This window comes from Eschrichtius robustus, chromosome 4 (assembly GCF_028021215.1).
Source record: "Eschrichtius robustus isolate mEscRob2 chromosome 4, mEscRob2.pri, whole genome shotgun sequence".
NCBI lineage: Eukaryota > Metazoa > Chordata > Mammalia > Artiodactyla > Eschrichtiidae > Eschrichtius > Eschrichtius robustus.
The window spans coordinates 18,688,465-18,708,888 of record NC_090827.1 but is presented as its reverse complement, the minus strand read 5'-3'; the positions used below and the strand labels follow the sequence as shown (position 1 = coordinate 18,708,888).

General features: G+C 33.3%; 1 protein-coding gene across 4 annotated transcripts in view; it reads right to left on the bottom strand.

Moving 5' to 3' along the window:
- RAP1GDS1 (Rap1 GTPase-GDP dissociation stimulator 1) overlaps positions 1–20,424 on the bottom strand; it is a 155,688-nt gene that overhangs the window by 98,135 nt on the left and 37,129 nt on the right. For 3 of the 4 annotated variants that reach the window (XM_068542467.1, XM_068542469.1, XM_068542470.1), the window contains exon 2: positions 16,003–16,113. In XM_068542467.1, the coding sequence (XP_068398568.1) occupies positions 16,003–16,113 (111 nt within the window). The remainder of the gene's footprint in view (positions 1–16,002; positions 16,114–20,424) is intronic. The other variant, XM_068542468.1, reaches the window with a different exon arrangement.

Below are 20,424 nucleotides of genomic sequence, written 5' to 3'. Positions count from 1 at the left end.
ATTTTAAGCAAATAAAAGGAACATGAAGTGCAGGAAAGAAAAGGATGGATATAGTCATGAAAAGAAACAGGGCAGAACAGAGACCCATTTGCACAATGACTCACCATCAGAAAGAGGTCTTACTAAAAGATTAAGTTGTGAGAGTCATTTATAAAATTATAATAAATGATTTTGACAGTTTTGCAGTCATTTCAATTCCAGGGATAATGTAAGCTGTGGGAGTTGGAGAAGTTATGTGTTTGGAAATCATCACTAGAATAAGCGGGGAGATCTGCTAGTCTGACTCTTTTCCTTAAACTTACCACTAACTAGGTCAAAAGCAGTTGCTAAAAATTGAGTTGGTTAAAAAATAAAAGAAAGATATTTGCTGAGAAATACCCGGAGGAACTGTGCTAATGACTGTGGTAAAAGCAGAGTATATAACTAGAATCGTTCAACTATAAGCTCACAGTAATTACTGAAAACATGGTCCCTAACGGTAAACGTGGATTTCCTCACTTCATACTAAGAGAATGAGGACATAGTAAAACACAGTGAAGGAGTATCTTTAGTAAAAGACCCATCTCCATCCTCCTGTGAAACACCTTGGGGAAAAATATGAAGTAAACAAAGCTAAAGAGATTGGCATCTGTAGGTCACAGGGCAGAGTCTTCATGCTGGGATTAATGACCTTAGAAAAATAGACCCCAGAGAGATGCCTTTCTTCTTCCACCATGTGAGGTTCCAGTGAAAAGACAGCGCTCTATGAATCAGGGAGCAGGCCCTCACCAGAATCTGCTGGTGCCTTGGTCTTGGACTTCCCAGCCACCAGAAGTGTGAGGGATACCACCTACTCCAGGTTATTCTGTTACAGCAGCCCAAGTGGACTAAGTAAGACGTATGACATCAAAGTCCTTTCATAATTTGACCCCTACTCCCTTTCCAGTTTCAGTTTCTGATGGAACTAGGTTTCTTCCCCACCACTGTGACATTGTATATGTTGCTTCCACTGCTTGGGATGTTCTTCCCATAATCCTTGTGCCCTCACATAACCTGGGTAAAGTACACTGTATTTTCAAAATCCAGCATTCCCTGATCCTGCTTATCAAATTCACCCCTCTTCCCCAATATTCACACACAATGTTGTAATTGTTTCCAAGCTGTGAGAACCTATTTGGTAGCTGAAGACTTGGAGTAGATGAGATTATCCACAGAACATGTCTTTTTACTGAGTCCCTACTATGTTGGGAATATAAGCTAAAGGATACAAATCATATCCTCAGTGAGCTGTCTAGTAAGAGAAAGAGAGAGGTAAATAAATTACCACAATTCAGTTTGACTGATAACACCATGGAGGTTACATACAATGTATAATGGGAAGCAATCACAGTTCCATGAAGATCATGGAAATTTCCATAAATAAGGTAACATTTAAACTGAGTTTTGAAGGCCAATAAAGCATGTTCTAAGCAGAAAAAAGGAGAAAAATTTATTCCACAAAGAAGGAACACATAAAAAGCACTACCATCTGATGCTTGAGACCCTAAATTTGTAATAGCAACATTCTGTACCGCTGGGTGAATTTTTTGCCAGCAGCTGGAGGCTGCCAGAATTGAGAAGTGGAAAACGTAGATGGCTGATACTATCTAAGGTTTGAAGAAAAGGTAGGTAAAAGGAGAAGGATAAGAGAATACACCTATGAAACACCCATTTATCCATCAGAATCTAGGTGAAATGTCAGTCCCTCTGCGACACTTTGAAAGACTCTTACAACTATGAATTGAACCCAGTTCTCTGAACGCTTTGTAATCAGCTCTATTATATAATGTGTTACACTGTATTAAAACTTATCTGTTACTTGTCTATCCAATCGCTCCAGGGCAAGGTACCAACTAACGGGCATGGTGGTACCCAATTAATGCTAGTTGAATAGAACTGCCCTGTTCTTAAGGAGTTTATAACTGAATAAAAAAAGGCATACACACATAATTAAGATACACCGAAATAACTTCGATTAGAAGGATGCATAAGCTGTCCACAGAATATTAAAGATGGAGCAACTGAGTTATATGTATTAATGTTGTAGAAGTTGTAATTACTTTTAACAGAAAAGAGGATTGAGCTTATAAGGAGACTGTCTTACATTTTAAGAATTTTCTCATCAAGAATGGAAGTTTTGGGGCTTCCCTGGTGGCGCAGTGGTTGAGAGTCTGCCTGCTAATGCAGGGCACACGGGTTTGAGCCCTGGTCCGGGAAGATCCCACATGCCGTGGAGCAACTAGGCCCGTGAGCCACAACTACTGAGCCTGCGCGTTTGGAACCTGTGCTCTGCAACACAGCCATAAATAATAAATAAATAAATAAATAAATAAAGAGTGCATCCTAATATAAATAGGTAGACTTTGGTCAGTAAAAAATAAATAAATAAATAAATAAAACAGTTAAAAAAAAAAAAAGAATGGAAGTTTTTTTGGTAGCATTACCAATCACTAGCTCATGCAGAGACTAAACTTTTCACTTTGCATTAAGCTAATCAGGTCTCAGATTACATTTTTTCAAAAGCAAACATATGCAAAAATGTTCTTTAAACCTTCAGACATCATTTTAGAAACTACTTTGCTTTTATCTTATCCCTCCCACATGCACACATCAGAAAGAAAAGGTGATCAATCCATAAGTAAGTTATTATGAGCGAAATGAAAACATTCTGTTTGCTCCTTTAGTACAAGGAGGAGAAAAGATGTGTAACACTTAAATATGGGCAGAGAAAATTACCAGCATCTAAGTGAACTCACCTCAGAGAACACTGTGTGCTAAAACCCAGAATTTAAATCCAGATGTCTCTTAAAAAAAACCCCACTACTCCGCCTTTTGGAGTCTCATTTTGGGGTTTATCACAACAAATACTAAAAAGTAGGTCATAAAATCAACCTTAGTAAAATCAACTATAGATTTGTTTGTGGAAAGTTCTAATGTTAAGGGCATCATTCCTCACTAGCAGTTATCCCAACACATAACTATTACGTCACACAATTCATTTTGCTATGTCAGTAGAATATAGAGTCCACTTGTGATGGTTACTTTTACATGACAACTTGATTGAGCCATGGTACCCAGGAATTTGGCCAAACATTATTCTGGATGTTTTTGTAAGGGAGTTTTTGGATAAGATTAATATTTAAATCTGTACACCTTAAGCAAAGCAGATTGCCTTCTATAATGTGGGTAGACCTCATTCTATCAGTTGAACGTTTGAATAGAACAAAAGACTGACCACCCTGACCTCTTTCCCCCACGTGCCCTGGAGCAAGAGGAATTCTGCCAGCAGAGTAATTCACGTGCTGGGTCATGAAATTTCACATAGTATTCTGTACTACTGCTCCAACTTTGTATAACTAGAGTCAGAAAAAAAAAAATGACTTTGACTCTATCTAAATGTGTTAGCTTTCTGAAATCTCAAGAAATTACACAATGCATTGTTTGTTTTTTAACTGGTGATAAAACAGCCAAAATTTCCAAGTGAAGGTATCTGACAACAGAAGGCACTGAATGCTACTAACTTCTAGTAAAAAAAATTAGAGTATAAAGATTCTCTACATTATACAGTCCATTATATGAATACTACCTAGAATATTATACCTAAACTTTATATTACTAAGCACATGAAACGTTCACATTTTCTCAGTTATTGATGATTTTTGAGGAAAGAGGTTGTGTTTATTTTTACTTATTTGTTAATTTTTTTCTTTATTTTTGAAATAGTTGATTTACACTATTATATTAGTTTCAGGTGACAACATAATGATTCAATATTTTTATAGATTATACTCCATTTAAAGTTAGTACAAAACAACGGCTATATTTCCCTGTGCTATACAATATATTCTTGTTGCTTATTTTATAAATAGTAATTTGTGTCTCTTAATCCCATACTCCTATCTTGTCATCCCCCGCTTCCCTCTCCCCACAGGTAATCACTAGTTTGTTCTCCATATCTGTGAGTCTGTTTCTGTTTTGTTATATTCATTCATTTGTTTTATTTCTTAGATTCCACATATAAGTGATAACAGAGTATTTGTCTTTCTATGTCTGACTTATTTCACTAAGCATAACGCTCTGTAGGTCCATCCACATTGTTGCAATGGCAGGATTTCATTCTTTTTTATAGCTGAGAATACTCTAGTGTGTGTATACACACACCACATCTTCTTTATCCATTCATCTGATGATGGGCACTTAGACTGCTTCCATATCTTGGCTACTGTAGATAATGCTGCTATGAACACTGGGGTACATGTATCCCAATGATCCAGTGTCTTCTTCAGATATATACCCAGCAGTGGAATTGCTGGATAATATGGTAGTTCTTTTTTTAGTTCTTTGAGGAACCTCCATACTGTTTTTCATAGTAGCTACACGAATTTACAATTCCACCAAGTGTACTAGGGTTCCCTTTTCTCCAAATCCTAGCTAACATTTGCTATTTGTAGACTTTTTGATGATAGCCATTTTGACAGGTGTGAGGTGATATCTCATTGTGGTTTTGATTTTAGTTCTCTGATTAGTGTTGCTAAGCATTTGTTCACGTACGTTTTGGCTATCTGTATATCTTCTTTGGAAAAATGTCTATTCAGGTCTTCTGCTCTTTTTTAAATTGAGTTCTTGGTTTTTTTGATATTGAGTTGTATGGGTTGTTTATATATTTTGGATATTAACCCCTTATCAGTCATATCTTTGCAAATATTTTCTCCCATTCAGTAGGTTGTCTTTTAGTTTTGTTGATGGCTTCCTTTGCTGTGTAAAAGCTTTTAAGGTAAATTAGGTCTCATTTGTTTATTTTTGTTTTTATTTCTTTTGCCTTAGGATACAGATCCAAAAAAATACTGCTAAGATTTATGTTGTGATTTGTCATAAGACAGTAAAATGACCATGAACCACACACAGTTAAGAATATGGTATATAGGGCTTCCCTGGTGGTGCAGTGGTTGAGAATCTGCCTGCCAATGCAGGGGACACAGGTTCGAGCCCTGGTCTGGGAAGATCCCACATGCCGCAGAGCAACTGGGCCCGTGAGCCACAACTACTGAGCCTGCGCGTCTGGAGCCTGTGCTCCGCAACAAGAGAGACCGCGATAGTGAGAGGCCCGCGCACCACGATGAAGAGTGGCCCCCGCTCGCCGCAACTAGAGAAAGCCCTTGCACAGAAACGAAGACCCAACACAGCCAAAAATAAATAAATAAATAAAATTAAAGAATATGGTATATAATACTTTTGGCCTCAGTATTCTTCATCAAGATCTTATTGTACAGCAAACAGAAAATAATATCTTACATCCAGTTAAAGAGATGTATAGCTGACTTAGCATACATTTCTTCAACTCTTTTTTAATGTGCTTCTAAAAAATGTTTCTTAATTTGGGATCTTTTCCACTTTCTGTCTATTCTTCCCTTACTCTGAATATTTCAAGCAAAGAGTTAACCTTTTACTCTCTAGTTTGCCTTTAATGTTACTACTATTTTTCCTATTTCAACAATATTTGCAGTTGGTCATTAATATTCACATACATTTATAACTCAAAAACTGAAAATTGCAGTAGATAATAAATGAGTAACAGTGAAAAGTGAAACAACTTTGCTTTTGTTTATTTACTTGGTATAAAACATATTCCCATGGTATGGCATCTCTTCCAGGTTTAACATAATAAACTATAGGTTTACATTCATTAAGATTCATATAAAATCAAACCTCCAAAAGGAGAAGAATTTATTTCAATTACCTATTTTTCTGGCTAGTGTTTCTTTTTCTTCCTCTAAGCCAAATGTTAGAAATTTAAAAAGTGATTACTAATGCCAAGTAATAAAAATATTTTTTAAATTTATAAAATAATTTATATTCATATTTCATTAAATCTTGACATACCAAAATTCATATAACATTACAAATGTCTAAGAGGAATCTATGTAAAACTACACTGTATAAAACTACATGTAGAACTAAATTTATATCTATGTAAAACCATATTAAAATGAAGTAAGAAAAATAATAAGCAATCAAGTTCACACTGTCAGGGTTGAGTAATACAAACTAACAAAAAAATGAATATCTCAATTTTTAGCTATAAACATAATTCAGAGGCTGATATAATATGACCTTGTAATTGTAACCAAACAATTATCTGGTAGCAAAATTAATGCTCTACTGACTGTAGTTTTGAAACTTTGGGGGCTGTAAATTACTAAATTGAGAAATTTCCTAAAATGTTTATCAGGCAATTTAATAATCATTCCTTCTAAAATAAATAATTAACATTATTAATTTTAATTATTCTTTAGGTACTAATTCTCACTAGGTAAACATTTGTCCTGGAATACACAAAGGAAGATATAAATTATACTGAACCTCACTATTCTACTAAACGACATTGAATCTGAGATTGTAAAACTACACTGTACTTTCCATTCTTAAGAAAAACTTCCTCTAGAATTAATGCTCTCAGCAAATAATTTCATTATAAATAAACTTTAAAATAATAAAAAAGAAAAATGTTTACTATTCTTATATTGAGTAGGCTAAAGACTTATGGTTTAGAGGTACCCGCTCTTGATTTTTTTAAGAAAATCATTCTTTAATTAAGACTATCTTCTTAACATGAAAAAGGACTTTTATATTAAGTCCAGGGGTATTATATTGAATGGTGAAGCATTAGAAGGGCTGCCATTAATATCAGAAACTAAAATACTACTCATACCATTGTTATTTACTATTTTGCTGGCAGTTCAAGCCAACTCAATAAGTCAGCTATAGTTACAAGGGAAAGAGGAAACAAAAATAACACTTTCTGTATGTTCTGACTGCAAAACCCAAGAGAACTAGCTAAAACATTATTTTAACTAATAAGTGAGCTCCAAAGGTAGCTGAATACAAATAAAAGATATAAATATCAATACAGCTTTCAAACTGATCTCTAACAAAACGGTCTGGAAGTTATAATAGGAAAAAGTCCATTTGCAAAAACAACCAAAATAATGTAGAATACATAGGAAAAATGCTTTAAATAAGATATATATGGAAAGCATGTGAACCAAATTACATAATCTTAATGAGACATAAAGAAAGAAAACTTGAATAAAAAAAAGATATAATTTATGTTTTTAGAATAAGAAACTATTAAGAAGTTTTCAATTCTTTCCAAATTAATTTATAGCTTATCCCAATTTCAACAGCATTTTCCAGGAATGCAACAAAGTATTTACACAACTTCTCTGATATAACAAACCCATGAAAATAAAAAACTTTGAAACAGATTTATAAAGAGGAACTTTCTCAATAAATCTACTATAATTAAAATAGCACGGTTACAACACAATAATAGACAAACAAATTAATGGAATAAAATAAAACCCCAAGACTGGCCCAATTATATTAAATTAAGTAGTTATTATATGATAAAAGGAACATCCTCAACCAATAAGGAATAGATTAAATGACACATGGTGTTGGGAAAATTGATTGTCTAGAAAATAATAAAATTAAATCCTCACCTATACCATATATAAAAATAAATAATTGAACATAATAAAATCAAATAATTATAATAGCAAGAATACATGTATTTTATATAGAGGCTTCCTTTAGCAAAAATAATGATTCATTAATTTCTCAAAATGTCACATTTATAAATCCCGAAGTCTACCATTATGGTGAAACTTTAACCTTTGTTTTACAAGGCCAAGTGGGTACTCAGGAAATCTGAATTACAAGATTCAGATTTGTAAAAGTGAAAGCATTTAGACTATGTAAGAAAGCTTTCTATAGGAAACAACCATCATGACTACCAAGTACTACAGGAGCTAAAAAGCAGTATACTACTGCCCATACCTTTAATATCAGGTTCAAACATCCATCATCACAGCAAAGACACTGAAAATAGGTTAATTTAATCAATCTATTTCTTACTTTAAAGCATTTTCCTTTAAACATCAAACTACATTTTTCTGTTGAGAATATATAATTCTTTTTTTTTTTTTTACAGTCACTCTGCTCTTTAATTCAATTCACAGAACTGCTGAAAAAGTAGACATTTCTATTTAAAAGTAGAAAAGAAGGTTTGTATAGAAGGTATTTCTGTTATACAAGTATATTACGCAGCTTGGGGCAGTAAAAGGTCCGAAAAGCTCTTCTCACCCACTGATACTTTAAGCCTAGGAGGGAAGAGGTCTACCACGTAGGGTCTGGTTCTTGCTTGATTTGAGAGCTTCCATCAGTCTCCTTTATTTCTTCTGTTGCAGGAACCTCCAACTGGCTTGGCTCGGCTGATTCTTGGATCACTGGGCCTGCTGACTCACTCTGATCAACCAACTGGTTATTAATCGCAAGTCCTGGAAATGGTCTAATGACTGTGAATTTAATGAACTCAGCACGTGAAGGCTTACCCGAGGGTGTGCCATTCTGATGACCATCTACTTTTGGCATTCCAAGGCTGGAGAAGATACTCAGAAACAAAGCCAAAATTAAGTTCATCATTAAAAAGCCTGAAATGTTTGAGACAGCAATTAAGGAGAGCACCTCTTCCTCTAAGAGCCCTCCAAGAAAAATAAATTCATCGCTCAATTTTAATACTACTGCATCAGATGTTGAAGATCTTAACATCATTCAGGTGACAATTCCAGATGATGATAATGAAAGACTGTCAAAAGTTGAAAAAGCTAGACAGCTAAGAGAACAAGTTAATGACCTCTTTAGTCGAAAATCTGGTGAAGCCACTGGTATGGGTTTCCCTGTGAAAGTTCCCTACAGGAAAATCACAATTAACCCTGGTTGTGTGGTGGTGGATGGCATGCCTCCCGGAGTGTCATTCAAAGCCCCCAGCTATCTGGAAATCAGCTCCATGAGAGAATATATAATTCTTATTAATTCATTTCCAATTCATTATACTAATTAAAAGTCCAATCTGCATGCCTCATATTTTTTGACACGTTCAGGACATACTGGGTTAGTGTTTAATTTGAGAAGCCAGTTAACGTCTATCAAGCATATGGCCACAGAAGACCTACAGGTAGCTGCAGTTACACAGTTAAATGGGACCCTGTCAGAAACAAATGTTAGGAAGACACAGCAGCACAAACTCATCAGCTTCTCCCTCAACAACTCAGTGACAGTAAGTCAGTATTAGTGTTTTACTGAGGATGGTAGATCTTTTTCAGTATATATTTGGCATATAGTATCATTTCAAATCACATTTCTCTTACATATTTTACTGTCAGGAACATAAGAAGTTTTTCAAATTTAGCAAACTTAAGAAGCAAAAATGGTATCATTTATTAATTAGCTAGTGTAAGAAAATCCAGATTCTCTGTCAATGCTTCAATCACAAACTACAAATACCAATGGAGGCTTATCTCCTTCTGGAGATTGTACATAATGAGAGCTTTCTTTGCCCCTTATGAAGTACAGTGCTTAAAAGCATTTTAGAAGGCAAACAGCACCCAGTACCATGTTATTATCTTGTTACTAATCTTGTGACTTGTGAAAGATTTCAAGATGGTCTTTCTCATTATTTCAGATTCAAGCCTTTCTGTGACCCCTCTTCTACGAATTCCTGGATATAAATATATTTGAATATATACTGTCTCTTCTTTCTGCTTCTGACTGACATATATCTTGGACCTATATGCTACTACTTCCTTAGAATCTAACCCTAGGATAATGAACTTAAGGTTCATTATTTTAAATGGCCTCTTTTAAAAATGTCCTCTCCTCCACTGAATAACCCAACTATATTTTATTGATGACAATGATGATGATTTTGTTTCTAAGCTGCATTTCCATCATATCATACTGGCTGGTCCAATTCTTAAACCACCCATAATTCAAGAAATGATAGCCTATAAAACTCAATAGAAATATTTATAAATATTTTATAAAATTTTAAAAATGAGATTCAATATGTAGTCAGTAATTTAAAAACGTTTAATGAGATATTTTACTTTTGGGGAAGTACTAAGTCTTTAAAGTATAGTATGTGTTTTACACTTATGGCACACCTAAAATCAGACTAGCCTCATTTCAAATGCTCAATAGCCATTTCAGAGAATGGATACTGTATTGGACAGCACAAGTTTAGAAGATTCCTCTGGAAGGCTAATGAGCATAGTATTCCCTGTGTTTTTGCATGTTTAACAGAATTTTTCTATAGCCTTGATACTTACTGAGCATCTTGGCTCAATATAAAATTCTTATTCCTTGAGTTTTCTGAAAATACTGCTCTAATATTGTTTTGCATATTGTTGTTGAAGAGTCTGATGCCAATCTAATTTTCTTTTCTTTTTAAATAACTTGATCTTTCAGCATGGAAGCCTGGAGGATTTCTCCTTTGTATTTATTTTTACCTTTAAAGTCTAAAAGTTTTGCTAGCCTTCTTCGAGGTCAATTTTCACAAGTACATGCTAGGCCCTTTCAACATACAGATTCTGGTCTTTTTATACTTCAGAAAAGTTCATACTTTTAAATATTAGCTCTGTTTCAATGTTTTGTTTTTCTCCTTGAGGATTCCAGTTGCACGTACGTTGGATCTTTTTGCCTATCTTCTATATTAATCATTTTCTCTTTGATCCTTTATTCTGTCTTCATTTTGCCCACTTTCCTCAATGCTCCTTATTAAATTTTCAGTCACCTCTATTCTTCTTTGGCCCCTTGTAATTTAGTCTTAATTTTTAAAATGATTCTTTTTCTTCATTATCTTCTAGTCAACTCTTACATCTTCCTAGTAATTATCCACTTTGGTTCCAAGTTTCTGAATTTCTTACCCAGATATTCTTTTTCCTTTTCATATCTGCAAAGGCTTAAGGATGTTTAATATAGGTCATGGTGTTCTGTTACTGATAACCACTTTGTGGGTGGTTTAGGAGAAAAAAATTCAATAACTAAAATGTTTTGATTCTTATTTTCTGCTTTGTTCCTTGTAGCACCTATGTATGTATATAGCCTGCAATTTCCTATTCAGTGTATAGTTTTTCTTTTCTTTAACTAGCAGTAAAAGTTGTATGCAGTAAGGGTAAGGATGAATTCTCAGGTTTTTTAGTTCAAAAGCTCCCTCTTCCGAACTTAAACCAAAGGGGGTTATTAGTGTGTCTTCTAACAGTATGATTTTCTTATTTCTACAGAACACTTACTTTCTCCATCTTGCATCCTTCTTTCCCTTCAACACCAAGTCTACAAGGGAGAACAATTTCATCCCCCAAAGTGGCACTCTCCTGATCTGTTGCCTAGGGTCCTGTGTACTCTTAAGTCTCCTCCTTTTGATTCCCAATAGCCAATGCTCCAATTGAATCTAAGGCCAGATCTTGGAATTTTCCCACCAAGTTAAGACTTTTTCTTTCTGAAGGCATTTTTAACTGTAAACTATCACGCCTAGGCTCCTGATTCAACCCCTCTCGTCTTTTCCATGTAGCCTCTGCAGTCTTCATGAACTCTCTCTAAAAATGGGCTCTGAAGCTGAGCAGGCTAGATTTGGATATTAATTTCTCTCTCCTAACAATCTGAAGTTCTTAGTGTATCTCCAGGGCATAGGTTATAGATATTTGATTTTATCTGATTTTTTGTTGATTTGTATGGCTTTTTAGACTGTGTAGAAAAATTCAAACTTAGGTGGCCACCACTACTCTATGGCAATCCAGGGGTCTTAATCCATCAAGAATTGTCAGTGTCTTTTTAGTTGACCATGTTCTCTAGTTTAGTCTAGTCTCCTCTATTCTTAAAATACTACCTTTATTTAGTAAAAACTGAACCTTTGGTAATTTATGATTAGCACCAGTCATAAAGCCCTCATTAATGATGGACACAATAACTAAAAGAGTCACATAGTACAAAAGTATATAAAGGAGGTGAACACCATAATGAATTTAGCTTGCAAAGAAAACTGCAAATGTATCACTCTGTGATACATTTGATGACTTAGGGTAAAAAACTGAAATCTAGATATTACTGTGAAAGAATTAAGTGAAATAAATTTTCATTTCTACTAAAACAGCAGCAATCTTTCATGCTCAGTAAATGAAGATTTAACAAGGTTATTGAAAAACAGTTGATAATAAATTTCGAAGTCCCTTACTTAGGAAATAATTTTGATACATGACAGTAAGTCTGTTCAGAAATATTAAAGACATAAAGCAGACTAAAAGCAAATGACAACAGACAATTCTTACTGTTAGAGAAGATTTATAATCTACATTAGTAGCTTCTGTACATAATTTGATATGTTTAGGATTATAGCCTAGTAGGGAGCCAAAAATCAACATACTGAATAAAATAAAGAACAAGCGTTAAGAAATAACCTAAGAATTCAACAGGTAGATGAGTATTACGAAGTTAGGAATATGGAACTAGATACTAAATACTTTCTTCTTTAAAGACAAGTAAACTGATGTTCTTTCATAGGGTTTTCTATAGATAATAAACAATTACGTGACACTTGTATGAAACAGGAATTGCCATCAGGCAATTGGTTAAAGTTAAAATACAAAGGTATATGAGGCAATGAGAAAGAGGAAAACAGCCTAATCCGTTAGGAAAAAAATTTAAAGTGGTGCTGGTGATCATGCTGGCACTGTTTTGTGGTTCCCCCAACCAACAAGAACATGGTCCCCATGCTCTTACAACAGAATAGAATTTTTATTATGAATGGACTGTTAATTTTGCTTATTTTGGGGCCTTTAATTCATGCTAGTAGTTTGTCTTATAAGGTGGTTCAGACGTCATACTCTCTAAGGACAATTCCTGCCTTAATGTTTAGGGACGAAAATGTGGGCTGTTTTACATTTTCAAATAGGTATGAAATAGAATAACCGACACTACAATTCAACAAGCATTTACTGAGAATCTTCTAACTATTCTCTGAATCAAAAGAGACCAGAATAAACGGGCTGATTTCTTGGCTGGTAGCCTTCATATATTTACTAAAAACATTTTAAAGCTGAGATCTGAAGTATTTATATGAGTGAATGAATGCTTTTATATTAATTTAGATCAGAGATTTACACAAAATGCTTGCTCAAACAAAATGTTTTCCATAAAGTCTAGTACGTATTCAAATTTTCAACTTCTGTCTTTTAAGATCCTTACATATACTAGATTTAATGCCACCCCAAATTTAAGAAAACACTCTGAAGTCATACATCAAAGCAAAAATTCTAATTCAGATTATGATAATCTGTAATGTACAATTCAAATATACTAAATTCCCACAGTGTAAAAACTTAAAAGCATAATTTCTTTCCTTTCAGAAATGTCCTTTCCAATGACAGGTTAGTAAACTGTAAAATAGAACTTTAAGATTAGATTTCCATTACACACATTACCATCTTGTAAAGAATGGAGAAATCATTCTTTCTTGATCAGGTGCAATTCTAGTGCAAACATTGATATTTTTAGTTAAAACACCTGATACTAGGAAGAATTATGAAATTAGAACTTCTCTGTGTAAAAAAAGCCAGTATAGATTCTAAGTTATATATGCTTTATAATTTTACCTTTAAGAGCATAGAAGTAGTGACGGATCAAACAGTTTATTCAGGGAAGTAAGAACTTTATAAAATAAACATTTCCCTGGTATTTAAAAAATTTTTCTTGCTTAAAAGCTAGATGTTAATTTTATAAAACATACCAATTAATATCTATAAAATAAATATATAGCTCAAAGGAGAAAATGGTTTATAAATTTTCTTCCTCTGTAATAATAATTTGAAACTATTTTAAAGAAAAAGCAAAAATTTATGACAATAATTAAAATCTAGTTTCTGAAGACACTTTCACATTCTATAAACTCAGGAAAAAAGCTGCACTTTACTCAGAATGTAGTTTTTTATTTTGTAAACCAAGAGTTCAAATTCAAACTCTGTATTCTGCCAGAGCAAGGCAAGTACCTTTACAGGGACCGTTTCCTTATCTTTTAAATGGTGATGTATATAATACCTCCTCATGGGTCTATAGGAAAGATTAGATTAGACAACAGATATAAGTCTTAAGTCTACTGCTGAGTACACAGTGGACGCTCAATCAATGATAGATATCATTTGTAAGTCAAAGACGGAACATCTGCATGAACCACCTCTTCCTACATCAAATTCTTTTGTGTCCATAGTCTCAGATGTGAGGACAATTATGAATATTTTTACAGATTCTTAAGAAGCCATATTCCTTTTGTTCCCTTCCTAAAGAGTCAATAATTAAATTGGTAGAGTCTGTTGTCTTCATTACCACTTTGTAACTATTTGGCCTTAACATTTTATGATACATAATTTCAAGACCATTTTCAATAAATGGGTCCAACGAATAACTGCAATGGGTCTGAAATTTAGTTCAGCAACTATATACACTTGTCGATATTTCCTGAATCTGTTCTTTAAAAAGCTATAAAATTTTGCTTCCTTTTTTAATTTCTCTTCGACAATTTCATCTATCTGTGTACCAGTCTTTCCAGGAGAGGGCTGAGCAAGCCACCACGTATAACCAAGGACATCACCTCCTTGTCCTTCAGGTCCTGAACAAATGGTCCATTTAGAAAATACTACTTGTTTTTAACACAGAGAAAAAACTGGGCCATTTAAAACAAAATAAGTTATAATAAAACAATGCTTGAAAAAAATGAACTTGGGATACTCAATTTATACAGACTAATTACAAGATTACGTAAATCTGCCTATACAGGCATGTGTAAAAATCAGGTCATTATGGGGTTCTATCCAAAAGAATATTCTGTGATCATGGAAGTATTTTATACCTGTGATCCCCAATAAGGTAGTCACCAATCAAACATGGCTATTGAAAAGTTAGACTAAAGAACTTAATTTTTAATTAAATTTAATTGTTAAAATTTAAATAGCCACCTGTATCTACTATAATGGAGAGTACATCCTTACAGATTCTCTCTTATTCTTTTTCTTTACCACTGTGACCCTTATCCAGATGTTTTTACTGAACTCCTTATTTTAAATCCCTTCTCTGATATCTCTAAGATTAAACAGCTTGACAGAATTATAATCTCAAAAGCAATTACTAAAACAGAATTTTAAAAGCTAGCCTTAAATGTGCTTTTTGATGAAGAGTACTGCAATCAATTATTTTAAATTTTCTAATCACAGTTTACTAAAAAAGAAAAAAGAAAAAAAAATGCATACATATCAGAGTGCTTGAAACTGAACTCTAACAATACAGTCTATACTTCCTCCTGAATTATTTGTCAGCTACATAATTAGTCCCAGGATAAAATAATGGCATAATTAAAAACAAGTACAGCATAAACCACAGTACAACCAAGGAGAATTAAGGAAACAAATGAAAATTATTCTGTATCTGTCTATTCATTGTGATAATACAGAAATTAGTGAATAGAAATATGATGGATCAAATGTAACAATACAATGTATTAGTCAATGAAGAGTTGTATAATTTTTATCTCTAGTATTATTTACCACGCCACCAAAGATCAAGTGTTACCTCAGTTTTACGGGATTTTTGGATGACTACTGATAGCTCTTTCCAATTAAACCTAAGCATACACATTATTTTAAAGTAAAATGATTAAAAAGATCTCAGAAAAAAAATTTCAAGTGTTTTAAGCTCCCTCTCTGTTTCTTTCTTTCTTTTTTTTTTTCAAAGCTTCCTCTGTGTTTCTCCTCCCCACATGTAAACACAGTCTTTTTTTAAAGCATAAATGTAGGTGTTAAGAAGAAAAACAACTTTGGCGCTTATCTGTTGAGAACTGCCTCTCTCTGGGACTGGTATTAATGTCATCACCACCTATCAATTCCTCCTTTCTTCTGCCTATCAACTTGGCTTTCAGTATCCTGGGGGAGGTGAGGTAAGTAGGAGGGTGAACATGTAAAACAATCTCAGTATTCAGGGATAGGCTTCAAAAGAATTCAAGTTATGTGAATGTAAGTTATGTGCTAAACTATATACCAATTTCTGAATGACTGTTGATTTGATTTTTTTGTTTGGCATTTGAGTAAACATAATAAAACTTACTATTTTGAGCCAAGGCTTGAAGTAGACAATCCAAGCATCCTTCTAAACTATCATCAGTTCTGTCAACAGCTGTTATCTTCAGCTTCTTCAAGGTATCACTGAGATTATCTGCTTAGAGAAAAAAGAGCAATCAGAAACCTCTCTAACCATCATGTTACATGATAAACAGTACCACTAACAGGCATAAGGCTCCCATTATGGTGAATTAATTTCCACATACATTCCAAAATGGCAATGGACTATACGATTACATATTTTTTAAATAAAATTTTATCCATTTAACCTGTATAAAATATTCATTCTGTATCTGTAAGATACCAAGAATATTCCATAGATAGTCACAGAACACCTTTTCAGCATTCTTGTACCTTATTTAGCTTGTTCAGGAACAAGCCATGGTTAACTGAAAAAAACAAAAGGTCTACAAAAAATTACATAGCTTTGCAAATAATACTTTATTACATTTTTGGCTTCCTCTGTTGTATTTTAAATACATAAAATGAAAATGAAGGTTTAGAAAAGTTTCAAAATGATATGACTTAAAATAATAAAGTCTGATGACTATAAAACCTGTTTTAACACTGCCATTTAAAAAACGCTTCAAAGTACTGCTTTAAGCCAAAACATGTACATTTTGGATTTTAAAGCAATGCTCTCCTCCTAAATTATACATGGATTCCTCTAGACCATAGATTGTTAAAAATCTTTTTACACTATTAAAAATTATTTAGGACCCCAAAAGGTCTTTTTAAAATTTTTTATTCAAGTATAGTTGATGTATAATGTTATATAAATTACAGGCATACAATATAGTGATTCACAATTTTTAAAGGTTATGCTCCATTTATAGTTATAAAATATTGGCTATATTCTCTATGTTGTACAATGTATCCTTGTAGCTTATTTTATACATAATAGTTTGTACTTCTTAATCCCCTACCCCTTTACTTCCCCTCCCCCCTTCCCTCTCCCCACTGATAACCACTAGTTTGTTCTCTGTATCTGTGAGTCTGTTTCTTTTTTGCTATATTTATTAGTTTGTTGTATTTTTTAGATTTCACATATAAATGATATCATACAGTATTTGTCTTTCTCTGACTCATTTCACTTAGCATAATACTTTTTAGGTCTGTCCACATTGTTGCAAATGGCAGAATTTCATTCTTATTTTATAGCTGAGTAGTATTCCATTGTGTGTGTGTATATATACGCACAGACACCGCCCCCCAACATCTTCTTTATCCATTCATCTGTTGATGGACACTTAGGTTGCTTCCATATCTTAGCTACTGTAAATAATGCTGCTATGAACATTGGGGTGCATGTATCTTTTCGAATAAGTGTTTTGGTATATATACCCAGGAGTGGTAGTTCTAGTTTTATTTTTTTGAGAAACCTCCATACTGTTTTCCACAGTGTAGCAACAATTTACATTCCCACCAAAAGTATACAAGGGTTCCCTTTTCTCCACATCCTCACCAACATTTGTTATTTGTGTTCTTTTTGATGACAGCCATTCTGTCACGTGTGAGATAATATCTCACTGTGGTTCTAATTTGCATTTCCCTAATGATTAGTGACGTTGAGTATCTTTTCATGTGCCTATTGGCCATCTGCATGTCCTCTTTGGAAAAGTGTCTGTTCAGGTCTTCTGCCTATTTTTTAATCAGGTTGTTTGTTTTTTGATGTTGAGTTGTATAAGCTGTTTATATATTATGGATATTAGTCCCTTATTGGTCATATAATTTGCAAATATTTTTTCCCATTTAGTAGGGTGTGTTTTCATTTTGCTGATGGTTTCTTTTTCTGCGTAAAAGCTTTTAAGTTTAATTAGGTCCCATTTGTTTATTTTACTTTTATTTTCTTTACTTTAGGAGATGGATCCAAAAAAATAATGCTGCGATTTATGTCAAAGAGTGTTCTGCCTATGTTTTCCTCTAGGAAATTTATAATTTCTGGTCTTACATTTAGGTCTCTAATCCATTTTGAGTACAGTTTTTTATATGGTGTTAGAGAATGTTCTAATTTCATTCTTTTCCATGTAGCTGTCCAGTTTTCCCAGCACCACTTACTGAAGAGACTGTCTTTTCTCCATTGCATGGTCTTGCCTCCTTTGTTGTAGATTAACTGACCATAAGTGTGTGGGTTTATTTCTGGGCTTTTTATTCTGTTCCATTAGTCTATGTGTCTGCTTTTGTGCCAGTACCATACTGTTTTGATGACTGTAGCTTTATAATATAGTCTGAAGTCAGGGAGCATGATTCCTTCAGCTCTGTTCTTCTTTCTCAAGATTGTTTTGGCTATTCAGGGTCTTCTGTGTTTCCATCCAAATTTTTAAATTATTTGGTCTAGTTCTATGAAAAATGTCACTGGTATTTTGACAGGGATTGCACTGAATCAGCAGATTGCCTTGAGTAGTATGGTCATTTTAACAATAATAATTCTTTCAATCCAAGAACACAGCATATCTTCCACCTGTTTGTGTAATCCTCAATTTCTTTCATCAGCCTCTCATAGTTTTCCGAGTACAGGTTTTTTTACCACCTTAGGTAGGTTTATTCCTAGGTATTTTATTCTTTTTAATGTGATGGTAAATGGGATTGTTTCCATAATTTCTCTTTCTGATTGTTAGTGTATAGAAATGCAAACAAATTTCTGTATGCTAATTTCGTATCCTTCAACTTTACCAAATTCATTGATGAGCTCTAGTAGTTTTCTGATGATGTGTTTAGGATTTTCTACGTATAGTAACATGTACAAAAGAGCTCTTTTTTCAAGTATTTATATTGATATTTAACATACTAAAAATTAAAAATGAGAATTTTAAAGACTTATTTTAGTAATTAACTTAAGCCTAACAAATATAAAACTATTATCTGTTAAAATAATTATATTTTTAATGAAAAACAATTATATTTCAAAACCAACTTACTGAGAAGAGTGGCATTTTTCTACATTTTCACAAATCTCTGTAATGTCTGCCTTAATAGAAGAAAACTGGATTCTCATAACTGCTTCTGTACTCAATCTTTATAATTTGTTGTTTTGGTTAAGTAGATGAAAAAAATTCAGCCTCACACATATACATAGTTGGAAAACAAGAGAGTATTTTAACAGCCTTTTCAGATAACAGTGGATATTCTTTGATACTACACTAAAACTTGATTAGTGGTAGTTTTTTAAAGGTTAGTTACCATGTGAAATCTGAAACAATATCACTGAGCTCTGCCAGCTGTTACATGAAAATCCATTGCTCTTTTGCATTTTGAATCTTTCATGCATGCAACATGTTTATCATCAATGCATTGGTCATTTAAAAAATTAGGTCATGGAGTTATGCATATCTTCCAAACACTGACACATTTCATTGTACTATTTCAAAATATCACATTTGTTAATATCTTCACTAATCTTTTTTAAAGACTAAGTACTGGGAAGCTGTCAAGCTTAAGGTGATACAAGTTTTCCAAAATTCTAATTTTCTCTTAAAACCTCTAATTTTATCACCAGCAACAGATACTGTCAGTTGTTTTCCTTAAATGACAAATTAACCTCATTCGTGAGCAAATATCTGCCAAATATGAAAAGCCAGTTCGTCTCTCTGTTCTTTCAAATTAAAAAAAAATGTTATTCCATGAAAAAAAGTATCTCAGCTCACAACTCAAAAGATTGCACAGTTGCTTTTCTTAAAAACAACCATCAGACGTTAACAATGCAATGCAAGTGTTTTCTGTGTACTTCCCATTTTATCACATAGTATATTTTTAAAATGTGTACAAAAAAGTTAAGAGTTTTAAAAACATTGTTTTTCCTGCTTCATCATGGACATTCTTAAGTGAAACTGGTATTTTTTTTTTTTTTAACCTCAAGTATACGATGGTAAAGAATACAATAATTACTAGTTATTGTAGTTTGGTGCTACTACTAGCCTGATTCACACATACTGAAGCACCAGCAATTTTTTACCCACAATTGCTTTTGCACCACTGTCAATGCAAATGTCAATACAGTGAAAAAAGACAAAAAATATCTTTTGATGATACCACACAAATAGTTTTGACCTCACGGGCACCCTAATAGGATATACCAAGGACTCCTGGGATTGCTGCTTTAGTATTAGAATTTTAGGCATTTTGTTACTTCAAAGTAAGGTATAAATTTTAATAGACTTTTGTACATTGCCAGCTCATGACAATTCTAAAAATAAAGTGGAATTCCCTATTATAAAATGAGTGGTAATTTATTTTCCAGGTCAACCCAGGAAAAAGTAGACTTAAAAATTTACATTAAATAATACTAATATGCTCTAGTGATGCCTCATACAACTGTGATTAACCTAGTAATCCTAAACTTACTTTATAAAAAATCCCAGGTTATCATTCACAACGAATGTTAATATTTATTTTCTTAAGAGGGCTTAAA